General features: G+C 42.1%; 1 protein-coding gene across 1 annotated transcript in view; it reads right to left on the bottom strand.

Moving 5' to 3' along the window:
* Window positions 1–16,919, bottom strand: part of LOC129678261 (GATOR complex protein DEPDC5-like) — a gene marked incomplete at its 5' end in the record, with an annotated part of 20,436 nt that extends 3,517 nt beyond the window's left edge. The window contains 5 exons of the mRNA XM_055608989.1: window positions 2,972–3,104; window positions 3,895–3,972; window positions 7,574–7,728; window positions 13,612–13,677; window positions 16,814–16,919. Of these exons, the coding sequence (XP_055464964.1) occupies window positions 2,972–3,104; window positions 3,895–3,972; window positions 7,574–7,728; window positions 13,612–13,677; window positions 16,814–16,919 (538 nt within the window). The remainder of the gene's footprint in view (window positions 1–2,971; window positions 3,105–3,894; window positions 3,973–7,573; window positions 7,729–13,611; window positions 13,678–16,813) is intronic.
* Window positions 16,920–20,848: the final 3,929 nt, after the last annotated feature.

Raw genomic sequence — 20,848 nt, 5'->3', positions numbered from 1 at the left:
CCTCCCAAGTGCTGGAATTAAAGGCGTGTGCCACTACTACCTGGTGTGGAAATTTCTTAATGTGACCCAGTACTATGTATAATGAGTATATACCAATGAAAAATTTTTAAAAAGAAATCTTAAGAAAAAAAGAGAGAGAGAGAAAGAAAATTCATTTGCACTGACCTCACACACATGGTCTTCCATTACCATTCCTCTAAGCAATACACTTATATTTTATTTGGCTTAAATAACCCAGAAATGGTGTATATGAGAGGGTCTATATGGTCTATTATAAATAAAAAATATATATAAATATAAGGGACTCAAGCATTTGTAGAATTTGATACCTATGGAAAGCTTGGAACCTATCCTCAGGTATCAAGGCATGACTCAACTGTTTTTCCTACAAATGCATTCCTAATTTATAAATTAGGCATAGTAATTTATCATTTATCTAATTTATCATTAGATACTAATAATAACTAATAATATAGTGGAGTGATACTATATACCACATATAACAGACATGACTTAAAACATTATTTCTGGAATGTTCCACTTAATATTTTTGAGTCAGTGAGCAACTCAAAGTTTAAGAAATTAAACTGAGATAAGGAAGCATTATGATATTGACTTCAACTCCTTTTATTAAAAAAAAAAAAAAAATCACTTGGCATGTTCATGTGTGCCTTTAAGTCCAGCACTCAGGAGACAGATGCAGGCAGAATTCTATGAGTTCTAGGCCAGCATGGTCTACACAGTGAATTCTAGGATGGCCAGGGCTAGGGACAGATTCTCAAAAAACAAAAAACAACAAAACAGGGGCTGGAGAGACAGCTCAGTGACTAAGAGCACAGGCTTCTCTTCAGAGGACCAGGCTTTAATTTCTAGTAACCACGTGGTAACTGACAACTGTCTATCATTACAGTCCCAGGGAATCAGATGTCATCTTCTGGCCTCCTCTGGCACCAGGCTTGCATATGGTGCACAGATAAACATGCAAATAAAATACTCAAACACATAAAAATTAAAAAAAAAAAAAAATTAGAAACATATACAACATGGGCCTGGAGAGTTGGCTCAGCAGTTAAGAGCACTTGCTGGTCTTCCACAGGACCATGGTTCAGTTCTCACACCCACACAGTGGCTCATCACTACCATTAACTCCAGTTTGAGGGGCTCTAATGCCCTCTTCTGACCTCTGCTGGCAGTACATGCAGATGACTGGTGTGTAAACACACGCACACACAACAAAACTATGGCTTCTTTCACATCCCATTCTTGTCTCCCTCAGAAATAAACAATTACGGTGGTTTGAATGCTTCAACACTTAATGAGGATGAGCATGGCCCCCATGGGCTCATATGTTTGCATACTTGGTCCCCAGCTGGTAGAACTATTTGGAAAGGATTAGGAGGTGTGGCTTTGCGGAGCAAGTGTGTCACTGGGGGCAGGGTTTGAGGTTTCAAAAGACTCATTCCCAATATGCTTTCTACCTCCTGCTTTGAGATGTGAATTATCAGCTGTTCCTGCCACCAGGCCTTCACTCCACAATCATAGACTCTAGCCTGGAATGGTAAGCCCAATTAATTGCTTCTTGTATTAAGTTGCCTTGGTCATAGCAATAGAAAAGTAACTAATACAGTAATATTCTCAAGCATGTTTCTAAAAATATTAAATTTTTATTTGTTTTAAAGATGTATTTATATTGTATGTACTGGATCCTCTGGAGCTGAAGTTACAGGTGGTTGCACCTCATGAGGGTGCTGGAAACCAAACTCTGGCTCTGAAAAAGCAATAAGCCATCTCCCTTTAGCTCCGAGATTTGTTTATTTTATGTTGTGTGTACATGTATATGTCTGAGGTTATATCTCAAACATATTTTTAAAAAGTTTTATGTAGGTATGTCTTCACATAAGAATGAGCTATTTTATAGTATTTTAAATTAAATAAAGAATATAATATTTGTATTATTGTATCAACTTGTTTTTATCGATATTAAGCTTCTGATATTTGTCCACATTGTTATGTGTACCTTCAACTCATTTAATTTAAATTGGTATAATAGCTTTTCATTTTATCAATACGAAAGCAATATTCTCAAGGAGACAGGGGTTTACCAGAGACAAGCTATGCAAAACAGTACATCAAGACCTCCAAAGAGCAAAATGACAATCATTAATATTCAAATTGGTTATTAAATTCACCATGCAGTGAGAAGACAGGTGGTCAAGAACTATCCTGCTCTCTACTGTAGACCTCAGGATGGACGGGACAGTGTGAACTAGCTCAGTCAACCTGACCTTACTCAACCTTCCACTTAGTCTGCTGAAAGGTGAGCTGAACTTGGCAGTAATCTCCTAAGTGCCTACCATGTGCCAAGCAGCATGCAAGTCTTGGGCATATGGAAATGAGCACTAAGAGGTGGTGCCATGCAGGCACAAGACACATGAGATTAAGCGACTCCTCAGTCTGGTGCCTTTGTACTGCTGTGTGAAGAAGCCTCTGATGTAGAGCCTGGAATTCAGCCATGGGACTTGGATACAGAGGTCATCAAGGTAAAAATGGGGAGCATTCCCTGAAAAACCTTTCACAGATATTTATCTGAGGAACAAGAATATATAGATCCTGTCCAGAATATTTCAGTTCAGATACTAAATCCTGGAAGACTTTAAAGTCAAAGTATACACATACACACACAAACACACCTGTTTATGTCTTTCTAAGACAGTCTCTATGTACAATAGGATGGCTTCTAACTTATGATCCTCCTGCCTCCACTTCCTCAGTGCTGTTGGGGCCTTGTGCTACCACTTCTTAGCCCTAAGGTCTTCAAAGCGGCGCTCAAAGATCTGTCCTTTCATCAATTCCAGACAGGCTTCACGCCTGAGAACAGATCCTCCACCCAGCCTGCAAATCTCTTTCCTGGAATGGGTGACTACTTCCGTTACAGTGACCTGAGCAGATGAGCCTTGCCTTGCTGGCTTACCTGCATGATGTCGATGGCCATCGCCTGCGTCTGGACCCCCTCCACGTTGTTCATCAGCCAGTGTACCACCTCAGCACTAATGAAGCAGCATGGTGAAAGGCCCTTCTGTTCAGACAGCAGCTGGACTCCTGTCCTGGATTCCAACACGTGAGTAGGGAATACGTGCCCAGTGGCATGAAGGAAAAAGAACAGATGAGAAATCATGCCCTGTCTGAAAGGAGGGTTCTATATACAATTCCTAGACTGACAGAAATCTCCACAACAGGATAAAAGAACTGAGAGGAGAGGAGACAGTTAGAGAAAACTTTATCTGTCAGTACTACCTTGGGTACTTCATGTAAGAATCTAATCACTGCATTAGCCATGTATGTAAAAACTCATGGTATGGACTGACAAGATGCGCAGTATATAAAGATGGCTGCCATCAAACCTGACGCCTTGAGTTCAACTTTGGGTAGCAACCTGTGGAGGGAGAGGCTCAGCCCCTCAAAGCTGTCCTCTGGCTCCATGTGTAACTGCAGCTGACTAGCATGCACACATGTGCATGCCCTCTGGCTCCCCACACATAATAAATAAAATGCAATTTACAAACTTCTCACTGTAGCTGGGCGTGGTGGCATATGCCTTTGATCCCAGCACTGGTGAGGCAGAGGCAGGTGGATCTCTGCAAGTTCGAGGCCAGCCTGGTCCTACAGAGTGAGTTTCAGAAAAGCCAGGGCTACACAGAGAAACCCTGTCTCAGGAAACCAACCAACCTCACTGTATAAACAAGGAGCAGAGGCTCAGGGAGGTCAGGTGACACACCCATGTCTCACAGTTGGTCAGTGGCAGAGTAAGTGTAAGTCTACCCATTTACACCACCATGGCAAGCCTCCCCTCAGGTACCTTCCGCCCTTGCTTCACAGATGTGCCCAGTCACTTACGAGGGATGCTTCATGGCTTCTAGGATCTCCACCAGGGTAGAGGATGATGTTAGAGAGCTGGCTATGTGCTGCTGAGAGCTGAAACACAGAGTATAACAAGGCAACATGGCGTTGGGTTTTTGTTTCAGTGCTGTGGTTGAGCACAAGACTTTCTACATTTTAAAAAGGCAAAGTGGGACTGGAGAGATGGCTCAGTGGTTAAGAGCACTGGCTGTTCTTCCAGAGGTCCTGAGTTCAATTCCCAGCAACCACATAGTGGCTTTCAACCATCTGTAATGGAATCTGATGCCCTCTTTTGCTGTGCATGAAAACAGTGCTCATATACATAAAATAAATAAATCTTAAAAAAAAGGGCAAAGTGATTTTGTATCCAAAAACATAAAAAACACTTAAAAAGCACCTCCCTCTTTGATCACTTTTCTCTTTCATTTTTATTCTTTTATTTATGTGCTTGCGTGTAGAAGTCAGAGGAAGGCTTTGATCTGCTGAAGCTGGAGTTACAGGCAACGGTGAGCCATCTAATGTGGGTGGTGGGACACAGCTCATGTTCTCTGAAGAGCATGGCAGCTCTTAAGCACTGAGACACATCTCTAGCTGCATTAATAATGATGTTTCCTAGAAGACTTAGGCTGCTGATTTTGCCTGATGGCCTCTCACATGCTACTTAACCCTGACCAATCAAAGAGTGCTGCCTAATGATTTCAAGTGACAGTTTACAGGAAAAAAAAAACCCTGAATTATCACTAAGCAGTTCAGGGACCCTGGATTTTCTTGATCTTTATTTTTTATTTTTATCTGAAGGCAGGGACAGTGCTATTCATGTCTTTTAGGGTAGTGTGGGGCTAACATATGTAAAACAAAGTACAAGACAGATACACTAAAGCAAGTCAGATTAGCTAAATGAACTAGTGAACGTCCAAGAGTTGGGAAGCATCAGAATCTAGATTTGCATTCAAGTGAGTCACATTCCAAAATCCTGATCTTTCTACCGCCTGCTGCCAAGTTCTGCCTTGAAGGTGCCACAATTTAAAAATGCTTAAAGCAGCTGTGGCTGCACACTCCTGTAATCCCAGCACTCTGGATGTTGAGCTGGGAGGATCATGAGTGAGATCAACTTAGGCTACTTGGAAAAACTTGTTACAGAGATGGGGGTGGGGAGATCTGTAAGAGGAAAAAAAGAGAGAGAGAGAAAGAGAGAGAGAGAGAGAGAGAGAGAGAGAGAGAGAGATTAACTCTCAGCAGCTGAGTGGCTCCACTTCTCCAAACTAGTTAATTCTGGGTCTCAATTAGAAACTTCTCGAACTTTCCTCTTTCTTCTATTCCAGTATTTTGAGTACCTATTTGTGTGTGTGTATGTGTAGGGGTGTGTTGGGGGGGGGAGGTTCGGGAGGGTGTTCTTCAGGGCTCAATGCAGCATTTCAGAATCTCAAGCCCTGGGTTAGTCCCCAGCACCACAATAAAAACCTAAAACCAGAATCTCAGGCTTAGTTACAAAACCTTTGAAGAGAATGTACTTTATCCTGAATCTGAGTTCAAGTGTGTAGTCAAGAGACTACCTTCTATTCACAAACACCTTCAAAGGCAGAGACTCATCTTTTCCAAATGTAGCTGTATCCATTGCTACACGGTTCCTAATCATGAAATGGAATGTACACTATATAATTTTCAGGCATGGCTCCTGCTTTTGCCTACCACATCATTTTTAATCTTACCTTGTGGTGGTTTGAAAAAAAAAAAAAAAGTCTCCATAGGCTCATAAAGAGTGGCAGTATTAGGATGTGTGGCCTTGTTGAGGAAAGTGTGTCACTGGGGGTGGGGTTTGAAGTCTATCTAAGAAGCTCAAGCCAGGCCTAATGGCTCACTGTCTCTTTCTGCTGCCTGTGGATCCAGATATAGAACCCTCAGCTCCTTCTCCAGCACTATGTCTGCCTATGTGCTGCCATGCTTCTGGCCACGATGACGATAATGAGCTAAACTCTGAGCTGTAAGTTAGTCCTAAGTAAATGTTTTCCTTGGTAAGAGTTGCTGTGGTCATGGTGTCTCTTCACAGCAATACAAACCCTAATTGAGACACACCTCTCAACTACTGCAGTTCCTCTTTTTTTCCAAAAGCAGAAAAAAAAAAAAAAAACAAAAAAAAACACCAACAGCTTCTCTACCTTCTTGAGCAGTGAGGAAGCATATGGATGTACTCTCCTCATGTGCTGTGCAGCCCTTTCAATCTCTTCCATGGCTAGGCCCAAAAGCCAGCCAGGTATGTCGAGGACATGGACCTTAGCAAAGTTAGAGGAGAAGAGCTGGGCCTGACCAAGCATCACCTCTACTGGCCAAAATGAACACGCAGTTGTGGATGCAGTAGGGGCAAAACCAGCACAGTTTATGGCGTAAGGAAGTGCAGTGATTCCGACAAAGACCATCTGGCGAGTCTCCAAGAGCACTGGCTGCTCTGAGGGAAAGGGCTGGAAATGTCAGTTTTTTTCAGCTCATAGAGCCAAGATCTGCTCAGTCAGTAAAATGATGCAGTAAGAACAGATTAAGCAGGCATAACATGAAAGGAAAGCTTCTCAAGACTGACAATGGGCATCAAAACCTAGGGCACATTACCCCATGAACATGTACAATTATCATGTAGATGGCTTGTTTGTTTGTTTGTTTTTTAAAACAAGTCTCATACATCCCAGGCTGACCTCAAATAAACTATGTAGCCAAGAATGATCTCGCTCCTCCTGCTTCTATTTGACAAGTACAAGGGTTACAGCTAAGCGCCATCATGTCTGGTTTAAGAAAGCATGAGGGGGCTGCAACTCAGAGCTTCATGTGTGCTAGACAAACACTCTACCAAATGAGCTATATCCCTAGACCCTGACTAAAAAATACTTTTGCCTTTTTAAAGTACCAGTGTGTGTATTTGTGTACATGTGTGTATATGTGTATGGCCTATATGGGCACACATGCCAATCTGCGCGTGTGTGGGGTGGGGTCAGCAGAGTAATTTTGTAGAGTTGGATCTTTCCTTCTCCCTTCCCATAGGTTCCATGATCAAATATAAACCATCAGCCTTGCATGGCAAATGTCTCTACACATTGGACCATCTTATCAACCGTACCTTATGTTTTTAAAAAGCTCAGACACAACTAGGTATTGTGACATATACCTTTAGTCCCAGCAGCACCCAGGAGGTAGAGGCAGGTGGATCTTTGTGAGTTTGAGGCCAACCTTATCTACATAGTAAGTTTCAGGACAGTCAAGGACTACATAATAAAGAGACTTTGTCTTAGAAACAAAAAAACAAACTAAAAAGCTGGGACACTTACTAAGCAAATGAGGCACAGGTAGTAACCTTGTCCTCTGGAAAAGAAAAGTTTTGTTTACCCACCACGTGGAACTCATTACTGTGAGTGCATTTCCTTACTGTCTGCACACCATCTTGTAAAAGGCGTCATGCCACGGACATCATCACAACCAGGACTGGCATGATGTCTGAAACTTTGTACATTTCTGAGAGAGCACAGATTCTTTACCCTGCCACTTGGCTGTGAGGACTGACTCCTTCAGGGTCCCCACACATGATTTGCAGCAATTAGATCATGGCCCAGAGCTTTGGATTACCAACTGCTGTGCCTTTGGCTAAACTTTTCCCACCCACCAGGACCATCAGTTTGGTTATTCTGCAGCTCACCTGCTTTCACCAGAGTTTGCAGAGGGAAAGGCCTGTTCTCCTGTGTTCTGGGAGTTCCCAAAGGCCTGGCTGCTCCCTCTATCCATGGACTGGCATGTGCTGACCCCCAAACTGGTGCCATCCAATGCCAGAGCAGCTGTTTGGTCCACAGATGCCTGTAGAAGGGCAAAAAGTTAGCACACTGATCCAAAATTAACCAGAAGGAAATGGTAAATAAACTACCCTGGTTTATTACATCAACAGACATTTTACACTATTCACGACCATATAGTTACATACAGGGTTTTCTCTATTCCTCCCATTCTCAGTCCCCATTGGTTCCTGGTGGAAAAGCCAAGAGTCTAGAGACCATACCCAGTCCTGGGTATACTAGCTTGTCAGAGACATTAAACACTCACACCCTCTAAACCACGGCAGACAGAAGCCTGTCAATCACAGTAACTCTAGAGCCATAGCAATCATTCCAGTACCAGACTCAGACCACAAGACTGGCTCTGAAGGAAATCCCCCATAAAAAAGAACTCAGAAGGCTGGGCAAAGCAGTACACACCTTTAATCCCAGCCTTTGGAGGCAAGAAGATCTCTGTAAGTTTGAGGCCAGCCTGGACTACACAGAAAATTCCAGGTCAGCCAGAGCTAAATAATGAGACCCTGTCTCAAAAGAAAGAAAGAACACAGAAGTCAGAATCATCCCTTAGGAGAGGAAGAAAAAAGAAACTTGGGAAAGACAAACGGGTTGGCATTCCAGGAGACACCGTCCATGTACCATGACTCACCCTTTCCACCCCAATTCTCCTTTCCTGTATCTGTCAGTGGTGTCAGTGGTACATTCAGCTTCCTGACAGTAATCTGTGAGCTCTCTAGCTTCATCCTGAGAGAGGTCTAAGCCTCTGGCCTCCCCTAGTTTACATGCACTAGGGTCATGCTCCCACTCCACTTGGGAAGGCTGGTTGGAACAGGATCCTAACTGGGCCTACAACTGCAGCCTTTCTCCTGAAAACCACCTACGAGCCATTGCGATTTGCATCTCCTTAAAAATCAGTTCCAACCTAGGTGCCCCAATATGGTGAGATCTTGCATATCTCTGTGAGCTGTCACACCGTGAACTGCCTCTACAGAATATTTGTTGTGGGGCTAGGGTACTTCGGAACTGAGAGGAGCTGCTCTGGAGGAGTGGGGTCGAGTTGTGTCCAACCCTGCCCCAGGTCTGCATAGTCCTGCACCCACCCTTCTCCCCTAACATTTTGCATGCACCAGAGGATGTCACATATGCAGCCATGTTAAGCTTCCCCTCTCCTTTTAAGGTCATGTCCAGCTAGCACCTGGAATTCCTCTTCATGCAAAAAAGGCATTCCCAGCACCCTGGCCCTGGCCAATGATATACACCCACCCCAAAAGCCTCTACCCATTCCCCAAATGTTTAAATAGCCTTTGCTCCCCCAAGTAAACTGCCTCAGTGAAGCTGCCTCCCCCTAGAGTTTGTTCTCACTGTGCTCACCGCCCACAGAGGTCTCTATTACCCAAGGTTGTTCCTGCCTTCCTTTCCCTCTCTGGATCCACCGGTTGTGGTGTAGAGAGCAGAAAAGCACAGCCAGGTTCAACAATTTGTCTGATTTGGGATCTCAACACAACACCAGCCACCCACCAAGTCTACCCTTTCAGTCACTATTATAAAAGTATAATTCTTTTGAGTTCTGTTGTCCTATGGTTCCGCATCTCACTGGCTAAAAACGCACCAATAGGTCTTCAAGTGCTGTGGTTCTCAGGCCTCATAATGCTGTGACCCTTTAATATAGCTCCATGTGTTGTGATGATCTCCTACAGTAAAATCATTTTTGTTGCTACTTTATAACTGCAATTTTGCTACTGTTTTGAATCATAATGTGACTATCCAATATCACAGGATATTTGATGTGCTACCCCTACAAAAGGATTGTTCAACTCCCAAAGGGGTCATGACCCACAGGTTACTTTAATGTTTTTGATTATCCTCACACCAGCCCCCAAGCAGCAGACTTCGCTGAGCCTGCTGAAGGAACTGCTGAGGAAAGTAGTCTACCCGCCTCATTTCCTTTAAGGGTCCTAAAGTGCAGGGCTATGTCCCACTTAGCTAAAATCCTGCAGCAGCTGCTAAAGGTTACATCCCAGACCAAATGTTTATAAAGAATGACTAAACCTTTCAGAGCACGCTAAAAAAGCATAAAAAAGCCTTAACTACAGGTCTTGAATGCATCCTCCAGAGAGAGCCTTCTTTCATTAGGTATTTTGTTAGATGATGAAAATATTGCCGCTTCTAAAACAGGGCTTGTCATCTCAGCACTGCTGTCTCTTGGGATCAAACGAATCTTTGTCACAGGGCGGCCTCTGCACTGCACAATGCTGAGCAGCAGTCCCAATCCCACACGTTAGATCTACTACCCACAGATGCCAAAATGTTTCTAGATATTATCAGCTGTCCCATGAGATAAAAAATTGCCCTGGCTCTAAAAGAACCACTGTGCTTTTATGATTTACAAAAACAAAACAAAAAACCCCCAAAACACAAAAAGTCAACCACACAGACTGATGGGCACCGTCATTCTCCAGAAGTGCAGCAAGAGGCAGCACGCAATAACCAATCACCACGTGTACACAACCACTAAGACTGGGCGGTGGCGGCGCACGCCTTTGATCCCAGCTCTTGAGAGGCAGAGGCAGGCGGATCTCTATGAGTTCGAGGCCAGTCAGATTGAGTTTCAAAATATCTAGGGTGACAGAGTGAAACCCTAGGTCAACACCCGTCTCCCCCCTCAAAAAAAGGTTCCAATGTGAAGTGGTGAGAGAGATGTAGGGTGAAGGGGGGGGGCAAATGCCTGTCATCTAAATATACAATATTTATATATGAAATTACCAAAGAGTAATAAACAAACATGCATTAAATTGACATAATTCATCTTCAACACTACTAGTCATCCTTTGGTGTGAAGACATTATTACCTCCAAGAAATAAAATCCCACGACGATCAAGTCTCTTAAAATACATGTCATAGTATTTGTGTATAACTATGCAAATCATCCTGTCTACATTCACAGGCTCAACTTTCTGACACTGCAACATGACACTGTCACCTACAAAGTCACACTCTGACATCACAGCCCAGTTACAAAAACAAAACACGGAATTTTTTAAAAATTTCCTAATGTTTCACATGTATAATTTTGTGTTAGGATGCACTTGTAGCTGTCCTGCAGCACATGCAGACCCCAAACTGCATGAATTTCAATCATCTCAAAATGACTTATAATACCTAGTGCATAGAACAGCTATGAGAGCAACAGTTACACTACATTGTTCAGGGAACAAGCTAAAGAAAAAGGTCTGTACACGTTTGGACATAACTTCCTCTCCCCAGTATTTCTGATCCAGTTGACGGATTATGGATGGATGTACGGAGACAACTCTAATTCTAACCACAGCTGGTGTTGACTGTATACTGATCACCTACCCAGCATCCCGCTGTTCACTTACATATGCAAGATTCCAAGTGTGTAAATTTCTAAACGCATAGGTATTTTCTATTATTTGCAATGACTGTCAAAAATCTTTCTTGCATTATGATCAGAAATGTACTTGTTATGATTTCATTCCCTTATAATTTGCTGAAAACATTTGTTATTTGTAATACTCAAAATGACCCCATCTTAAATTATTATTAATTAAATTGCTATTTCCTCTTATAATAAAGAAATAGGTTCTAAAGCATAATTAGTTCTGAAGCATAGTTAGTACTAAAACACCTTGGTATAGTACTAAAGCCAAGATTTGAAAGTAGCCTTCTCCTCCATTGTATATTACAAAATTAATGTCAAATGTTTTTATATATTTTATAACAATAAAAAGAACAAAGTTATGCAATTTAATTGTGCGCACGTACGGAAAGAGTACCTTTGGCAAGAGTTGACTTTTTTTTAACTTATCCGTCTTCTTTGTTGTTTTTTGATTTTTCAGACAGGGTCTTTCTATGTAACTCTGGCTACTCTGGAACTCATTCTATAGACAGTCAGGAGATCCACCTGCTTCTGCCTTGAGTGCTGGGATAAAAACTATGAGCCACACCTGACTTTATTTATGCATATTATTACAACGCCAGGAGAGACAAACATCACTCACTCCTGTACGGAACTGACCTCTACCTACTATTCCCAGTGGTAGGGACTTTGTCTACCTTTGTTTTTACAGGTAAATTCCACTACACCAAACAGACCACAGATCTCTATTTCAATTCAGCTGACTTTTCTTAAATTAAATTCTAAGTCTAATACAGCAATAGAGTCTCTTACTAGAAAGTAAAAGACTTTGGAGATGAAGAGATGGCTCAGGAGTTAAGAGCACTTGTTGCTCTTAGAAGCCATGTTCAATTCCCAGCATACATATGGTGGCTCACAACCGTCCATAATTTCAGTCCTAAGGGATCTGTGTTCTCTACTAGGCATGCATGGGGTGCATAGATAAACACCTGGTCAAAAGTGCTCATACACATAAATCGGTAAAATACATCTAAAAAAAAAGAATTGAGGAACAAAAGAAAGTAAAAGACTACAGAAGTCAGCCCATGTGTTTTAATTCAAAATACAGTATATTCCTACACGGAGATGAGAGATACTTGGTGGAGAACTTGGACCCAGAAGGGATTGCACATGGCTATGCGATCCACAGGTAAGGTTGGCGGACAGGTGTGGCAATCTCTGTTCCTAAAAACCAAGACCCCAATGTTAACTAGAGCTCACTCTCCCAGTAATGTTCACAGGAAGTACAGGGCTGAGCCACCACTAGTGCACTGTCCTTTTGCCAATGTCTTAAGTACACTTGTCTCACTGGATAATGGGTATAATACTTTATAGGTTGTTACAAAGAGTATGTTTGTAATGCACTGGCAAAGAGAGCAAGGAGCTGGTTTCTGACTTCTACTAAAGGACTCCTGAACTCCTCCCAGTGAGCTTCACCAGTCCCATTCTCCTTAGCTAGTCCCTCTTCACTCTTTCCAATCTCTGTAACTGGTTCTCTATGGCTAAGTCAACTGCATACTTAGAAGCCTCCATAAAAAGCAGGGAGCCCTGTTTGTCTTCAAAGACGAGTCAAAACAGTAATTACTAACGCTAATTACAGGGTGGGTTTTGAGTCAAGCCTTGTGGGTCATGGGTTTGAATCCTAGTTCTATTCTGAACTGTAGAAAGCAACTTCTACAGTTTATAAAAGTGGAATAAAGCCAGGTGCGGTGGCGCAAGCCTTTAATTCGAGCACTTGGAAAGCAGAGGCAGGCATATCTCTGTGAGATCGAGGCTAGCCTGGTCTACGAAGCGAGTCCAGAACAGCCAAGGCCATACAGAAAAATCCTGTCTTGGAAATAAAAAACTGGACTAAAACTTTTATCTAAGTGATAGGTTATGCTACAAGGTGGAATGAGCTATAATACGTGTGTCAGGCATGTGGGGAGTAAAAAATTTTAAGGCCTGGAAGGCCCTCAATGACCTCATATAAAACTTTCATTTGACAAATAAATAAAGCCCAGAAAGCAAGTAAACTGCCCAAGACCACACCCCATTAGCCTATGGCATAGCTCATGCCTATTTATAAATGCTGGTTGTTTTCCCCACCACCACTTCCTGCCATACTGTTTTAAATTTATCTTGGCTGTACTAGGAGGAGAAAAATAAGTGTTCAGTCCTTAAATATACACATTTCACGACGCTTATAAAAACTTAAAAGGGCAGATGCTGCAATGTGGCGACAATGAGATTCATGGCAATTGAGTGAACCACACCAGCAGCAATAAGAAGCACTTGATTTCGGCACTGATGTGGTAGTCTGTCATCTTACATGAATCTCTCCCTCTCCCTTTTGTTGCTCCGAACACCAAGACACCTTAGAGACAATTTCAACTTCAGCTGTCCCTCAAATTCAGACTCAGTCCAATTTTATCTGCTCAGAGGTAAACAGAAGGCCAGCTTGGAGCTTCTGCCAAAAGGATGGGCATGCACAGGCTAGAGTTTGGACTAACCTGAGGGTAGAAGGCAGATGATGCTGTGCGTGGGCTGCGGACAAACTCCATAAAGAAGGCCCCGTCCTGAAGTCAGAAGAGGAGGAAGCAGCAGCAGCAGCAGCAGCAGCAACAGGTGCAAGGTAGCCAAGAAATGGATTGTGTATGAGAATAGGAGGAGAAGGGGATGAAAAATAAGTAAATAAATAAATAAATGAAAACAAAGAGGGAAGGAGAAAAACCAGGACATGAGGGAATGGGCTGGGGGTGGAATAGGGAACAGGACTGGTCCAGAAAGACAATATCCAAATGCAAAGCACAAGCAAGAAATCACACCTTAACCAGTGGGTGAAAGCACCTGAGCTGGAGGTACAGCCAAGCTCCTTGTGTGTACCTGTGGCTTGGATGCTTTTGACTTCCTTCAGACCTATTGCCAAGAAGAGGGAAGGCCCCAGGGCAGTGTCAGGTACAGTGGGGTAAAGGCAGCAGTGACATCTTATCCTTTAGTCTAGCTGGGTAACAGCCCTCTGGGACAGAGGCACCGGAGCCTAACATTTCTTCTGCCTATTAGTTACTACATATGGCAGCAAAGAATCGATGATGAGAAAAGTCTTGCGTAATCCATGCATACAGGGGGCGCAGAGGCAGCAGTACCTGCTCCTCTAACTTGGGTGACAGAAATCAAGAACTCAGACATGAAGTCAGGTGCATAAGCACTAAGGCAATGGACTTCTTGAAGAGATCACCTCTCTCTACTTACGGCTGGGTGTAAATGCCTGTGTATTTGAAGCAAAAAGGACAAATAGGAATCTCAAAGACCTTATGATCTTTCTAAGTCTTTTTATGCTGCAAGCATGACTGTCGTTGCAGTGAAGGAAGGGCAACCGATCAAGGTCTGTGCTCTCCTTCAGTTCTAAAAGTAAAACAACGGAGTATTTGGGTGTTCGTTTATCACCAGTGCCAGTGTCTCCCAGTAGCACACCCTGGAGAGGCATGGCTGAAGAGGCAGATGCATCACTGATACTTTAAGACTCGCTGCCTCCATGCCCGCAGCAGGGCATCTCATGGCATTTTTGCTTCCAAGTCTCTAAACCTGGAGGGCACACCCAGACCATGACCTTCAGAAGTCAGATGAAGAAAGACAGCATCCTGAAGAGCAACCTAGTTTGTAGTCTCTAGTGCATTTCAACCTTCCTACAATTTCTCTACTTTCCCATCTTGTCTTTGGCACAATCTCTAATCCTGAGAAATGACAATGTACAGAGGTGAGAAAAGTCCTGGTAGGCATAAGTCCATCCCAGAATATGGCAGCTGAGGCACTGATGACACTGAGATCTATATCACTGAAAAGAGATCAAGTTTTAAGAAAAATAAAATTTTTTTTTTTTTTTTTGGCCAACAGAACATTCCTTTGTACACAGACTCTCCTTGAGACCTAAAGCTACTCCCTTGAGCAGGGTCAGCAAACTACAACTTATAGAGTAAATCTGGCCACTCACCTGGTCTTCACAGGCTATGAGCAAATAATGGCTTTTATAATTTTAAATGGTTATAGAAGTACTTACGCAGTACTCTTACTATGCCTATGAATCCTGAAATCCACACACAGGGTTGCTAATCTCTGCTCCACAGTTTCTAGGCTGCCTGCAGCTTTGGTTGATACTTTTCTCATATTTTAATCCCATTTTAATAATTCTAGTAATTTATAGCTAGGTAATTAATCAGACCTGTAGTCAAATAACTGCCATAAAAAAGTTCATTAGCATCACTTAAAATTTTACGTCCTGAAGATTAAAATTCTATAGAATTGGTAATTCTTTTTTTTTTTTTTTTCCAGAGCTGAGGACTGAACCCAGGGCCTTGCGCTTGCTAGGCAAGCGCTCTACCACTGAGCTAAATCCCCAACCCCAGAATTGGTAATTCTATAGACCCTCCAAGACATATTCTCTCTGTGTAGCTTTGACTGTCTTGTCCTGGAACTCACTAGGCTAGCCTTGAATTCAGAGAGATCTGCCTGCTTCTGTCTCCTGAGTGCTGGGATGAAAGACATGCCCTGCCATACCTGGCTAAAATTTATCTTGAAAATAAAAAACCATTTACATTTTAAATAAGTTTTCTGTATGTATGTAGTACTGGGGATCAAACCAAGGCCTTGAATATGTAAACTGAATGGTCTACCTCTGAGTCACATCCCTAGTCCAAAGGTACTTTCAACATTGTGTTTTAGGAATTCAAAGTTTAGTTTAGTTGCAGACTACTTGCTTAGCATGTATAAGACTTTGGATGAATCACTAAAACTTAAAAAATAAACAAAATCTTGAGAAAAATGACATGGACAACTTTCATGATATGAGTAAAATTAATAAATATGAAGTTAGATATAAAATATGGCCAAAATTATTTTTTAAAATTGGCCAGATTCTCTTTCATTTCGCAGTGGTAAAAACTAGATAAGAGAACCAGAATCAGCTCAACCTGCCACACAAGATGATGTGCCTGAACTTTCCATAAGACACAAAAGCTTGACCTAGGGTTTTCTGCCATTCTGCTGCACTTGCTATGCCATACAAAGGCCGAAAATTTCAAAGTTTTGTTTGCATTTTTTCTTTCCCAGTATTTCTCAAGAATCTTCAAACAAACAAAACAAACAAACGAACAAAAATAGGAATTCCAATATCAAAAAAGAACAGGTTTGTGTGGATGGTGCTTCAGGAATTTCCAGTTCCCCAGCAGTGAATGGTGACTGTGAAGGAAAATAGATGGCAAATTCCAAAGTTCAAGTCAGATCAAAGGCCTTGAGTTCTGTGTGGCTGGTTTATATGCTGTACCTTTTATGCTGACCATAAAACTGTCAACAAGTTTTCTTTCTTTTTTTAAAGATTTATTTATTATTTATACAGTGTTCTGACTGCATGTATACCTGCAGGCCAGAAGAGGGCACCAGATCTCATTATAAATGGTTATAAGCCACCGTGCGGTTGCTGGGAATTGACTGAACTCAGGACCTTTGGAAGAACAGCCAGTGTTCTTAACCTCTGAGCCATCTTCCGCAGCCCAAGAAGGTTTCTTGATGAAGGATAACAGAACTTTAAGAGGGTGTGAGATAAGGAGCCTATCTACAGCTTCAGCACAATTGATCCTGCATTCACAGCTATATGCTCCGCTTTCATTTGGGCTCCAGAGAGCACACGGCAACAGTCCCCTGCTGGTGAGCCACCTTTACCTTTCGTGGGCTGTCCACATAGGTGGGAGTCATAGCAACACTGCTGTTCTCAGCTGGCTGAGAGGAACCTTTTCCATGCACAGCTGCCTGCTGTTCTCCCAGGCACCTGAAGGAAGGAAAACACATGACTGCAGCTTGCTGGAACACCGCTAGAGAAGGGTCCAAGTTAGTCTACATGAAGACACCAATGCTGCTTCCACCTTTGAAACATATGCTTCCGCCTTGCTTTTCCTTCAGGCCCCACATGGCAGTCTTAATGCCACTAAATTGTCTTAAACAACCATTAGTCCTCCACAGTGTATCAGAAAACAGCGCAGTCAGAAAACATTCTAGGACTGGTGTGATGGCTCAATGGGTGAAGGTGCTTGGCACCAAGTCTACCAACCTGAGTCTGACAACTGAACCCACATGGTAGAAGAACTTATGTAAGTTGTCTTCTGACCTCCCACAAACACTGCCGTGTGTGCATCCCCCCCCCACATAAATGTAATAAAATAAAAAGCATTTCAAGAAGTAGGGTGTGGAATCACCTTTAATCCCAGGTGGATTTCTGTGAATAAGGACATCCTGGTCTATATAGAGTACTCAAGAACAGCCAGAGCTGTGTAATAGAGAGACCTTGTCTCAAAAAGACCAAAAGAGTAAGCCAGGTGGTGGTGGTACACGCCTTTAACCCCAATACTCTGGAGGCAGAGGCAGGCAGATCTCTCTGAGTTTGAAGCCAGCCTGATCTATGGGAGTTCCAGGATAGGCAGGAATACACACACACACAAAAAAAACCCTGTCTCTAAGAACAAAGCAAAACAAAACAACCAAAGACTAAAAGTAAGTATTCCAAATATGCTTCCACTCATATGCAGAATCTAGATTTTTAAAAATTACATATATATGCCATTTATATGTATACATGTATATATGTATGTGTATACAGATATACACACAGAAGACATATATGTGTGTATATATATATCAAAAAAGCAGAATGAGACAATTTAAGGGGAGGAAGAGGGAAGAGGAGGACAGGCAAGTGCAGGGAGTGGGAATATGAGCAAAGTATGATGCTACATATATGAACATCTCATAACAAAACTCGTGTTTTTAAAACCATTTTTTGAATACTAAAATTTTAGTTAACAAATAATCATTGCGGGTATAAAGAGATGGCTCAGTGATTAAGAACAATAGCTGTTTTTCAAGAAGACCTGGGTTTAATTCCTAGCACCCATATGGCGGCTTAACGTCAGTTCCAGGGTATCCAATGCCTTCTCCAAGCCTCCTCAAGCATCAGGCATGTATATGGTAACACAGACATACAAGCAGGCAAAATATCCATAAACATTAAAAAAAAAAAAAATCACTGTGGGCTGTCAACGTGCCTCTTTGAGTCTGACCAAGATGATCACTTGACACTAGGAGTTCCAGGACAGTCTAGGTAACAGAGTGAGACCTCACTTGTCCAACAAAACCACCTTCTAAAAATCAGCACTGTAGTTAACATGCAGCACCAACTAACTAGGGAGATGTGAGTTAGTTCTACATACTCTAAAGGGATTTGTTAATTTTTCCAACATAATTATATTCCCTCCTTCCCCAAGTCATAAAGTAAGACAAATATGATTTTCTTATGCTATCTCATCTTACCACAGTTCTGATGCATACTAAGGCATAGCTACATGTTTGGTTTCCAATTTTTCCCCAACTAAAATTAACTGAATGCATATCATAAGTAAAATAAAGAGAGTTTAAAGTACACAAAAGATAAAAAACCTGGTCGTGGTAGCACAGACCTATAATCCCCGCACTGGGTAGCCTGAGCCAGGAGAATCAGGAGTTCAAGTCCAGCCTAAGCTATATATCAAAAACAAAAATCAAGGATTGGAGAAACAGCCCAGTAGTAATGCAAGGCCATGTGCTCAATCCCAATACCTCTCCCCCTGAAAACTAACTGTACACTCCTGCACGTTGTCTTCAGATCGCACTATGTTGTTTGGTAAGTTTGAACAGTTTCATGCAGTGTCACCACTATTGTAGGATGAACAAACTCTTCTCCAGTTATCTGTGAGGTGACTCTCCATCCCCATGTAGATACCCTAATTCTCAGAAAACTGGATCCTCTGCAAGAATAGCTAGTGCTCGTAACTGATGAGCCATTTCTCCTGCCCCTTTATTTTTTTAAGACAAGGTCTCATGCAGCTCAGGCTAGCTTTGAACTTCCTAGGTAGCTAAGTCTGATCTAAAAGTCCTGATGTCATGCTTCTACTTCCCTAGTGCTGGAATTACATGTGTGTGCTACCATGACCAGTTTTTAAAAAAATCTTCCATATACTTTAAATCACCTTTACATTACTTATGATACCCAATATAATGTAAACACTATATTACATAGCACTGTTTAGGGAATAATAAAAAAGTCTATACATTTTGTACAGACTTTATTTAAAAGAAAAAAAATTACATTTATTTATTGGTGTGGGTGTGGCTCATGCTACAATACCCATGGAAAACAAAGTTAGAGAACAATTTATAAGAATTGGTTCTCTCCTTCCACCATGTTGGTTCTGGGGAATACAGGTCATCAGGCTTGGCAGCAAGAGCCTTTACCCACTGAGCCATCTTGCCAGCCTCAGACTCAATTTTAGATCAGTGGGTGGGTGAGTCCATAAATACATCACCCACAGACAAGGAGGACCAATTATATTGCTGCAATGAATGCTTCAAAGCCAAATCCTTAGCTATGGCCTATTTTATTCAGCAGCTGGGAGCATTATTTAAGTGGCAGGGATAGCTCCAACTGCAGAGCAGGTTGACCTAAGCTCATGCTTCTCCCCTGAATAGCCAGAGTCAGTGAATGGTGTGTGTGTGTGTGTGTGTGTGTGTGTGTGTGTGTGTGTTAAAAGCCAGATTACCTCTGAAAGTTGTACCATCTAGCTCCAGTGCTCATGGAGTGCCCCATCACTCGGGATGTGATAGTATGGTGCCTAATCCTGATTCTTTCCACTCATTCCCACAGGTGTTGAGCACCAGAACTCACCTTAATAAACAGCTTCCATATTTCGGATCTTGGTCTGTTTCCCTGGCAACCTAATCTGTAACATTTCTCATATTCTGACTCTGCATGGGAGTGACGGGCGTGGTTCAGAGGGCAAGCCCATGTCCACGATAGCAAGTACTCTACCACTTTTGTTACCTGACTATGAGATAATTAAATAGAAATCAAAGGTAAAATAAACAGAAGCAGAGGGTAATTTATAGGCACCTCCACATACACAGCCACTAAAATTACATACTTGGAAACAATTCTGTTTCCTCTATTTCCCTGTTTACTCATTACCTGTCATTTTATCTGTATTACAGCAATATCTCTAAAAAAGTGACTTTTAAAGAAACACAACCACCACCAAATATTTCCCCAACTGTCTTAAAAATGTACAGCTTGTCCAAAACAAGATTTTATGAAGGCTTCTGTTTGGCAGTAAGTAGTCTCTTAAGTCTCCTTTAGGGCCTAAGCTTAATGCACATACTCTAGGCGTGCTGAGTCCATTCCTTTATTAGTCCATGTTTTTCTTCCTTGTGCCCTGTACTTCCTGAGAACTATGAGCTAAACCTCAAAGTTTAGTTGGATTTAGGTTCAACGGGGGCCATGGATTCTTCCCCTATGGTGTTTTGTGTTGCCTCTGCTGGTAATTAGCCACAGCTGATGGCTTCCTAGCTCCTTTAGTGCTTTAGTGTCTACACACAGTGATATTCTAGCATTCCTTCTGTTATTTATTAGCAAGAGTATTTTACAAAGAAAAAAAATCCCCAATGACTTGGTTATTCTGAGGTTATTATAGGAGAAGCAGAAGACAAACTTGCTTTTCTTTGACCACCAATATCAAACTGTCACTCTCTATCACACTGCAATACACTCTATATTCAATTTTCTTCTGAGTTACAGCCACAAACACACACTATGACTTTCTTTGGCATGTCTTAATGGCAGCAGCAATGGGCCATGACTGGGACAGCAATGGCAGAAAGTCTCAGTTGCCTCAC

Source organism: Psammomys obesus, unplaced genomic scaffold, assembly GCF_907164565.1.
Source record: "Psammomys obesus unplaced genomic scaffold, mPsaObe1.curated_primary_1811, whole genome shotgun sequence".
Taxonomy (NCBI): domain Eukaryota; kingdom Metazoa; phylum Chordata; class Mammalia; order Rodentia; family Muridae; genus Psammomys; species Psammomys obesus.
This window is presented reverse-complemented; position numbering and strand designations above follow the sequence as displayed.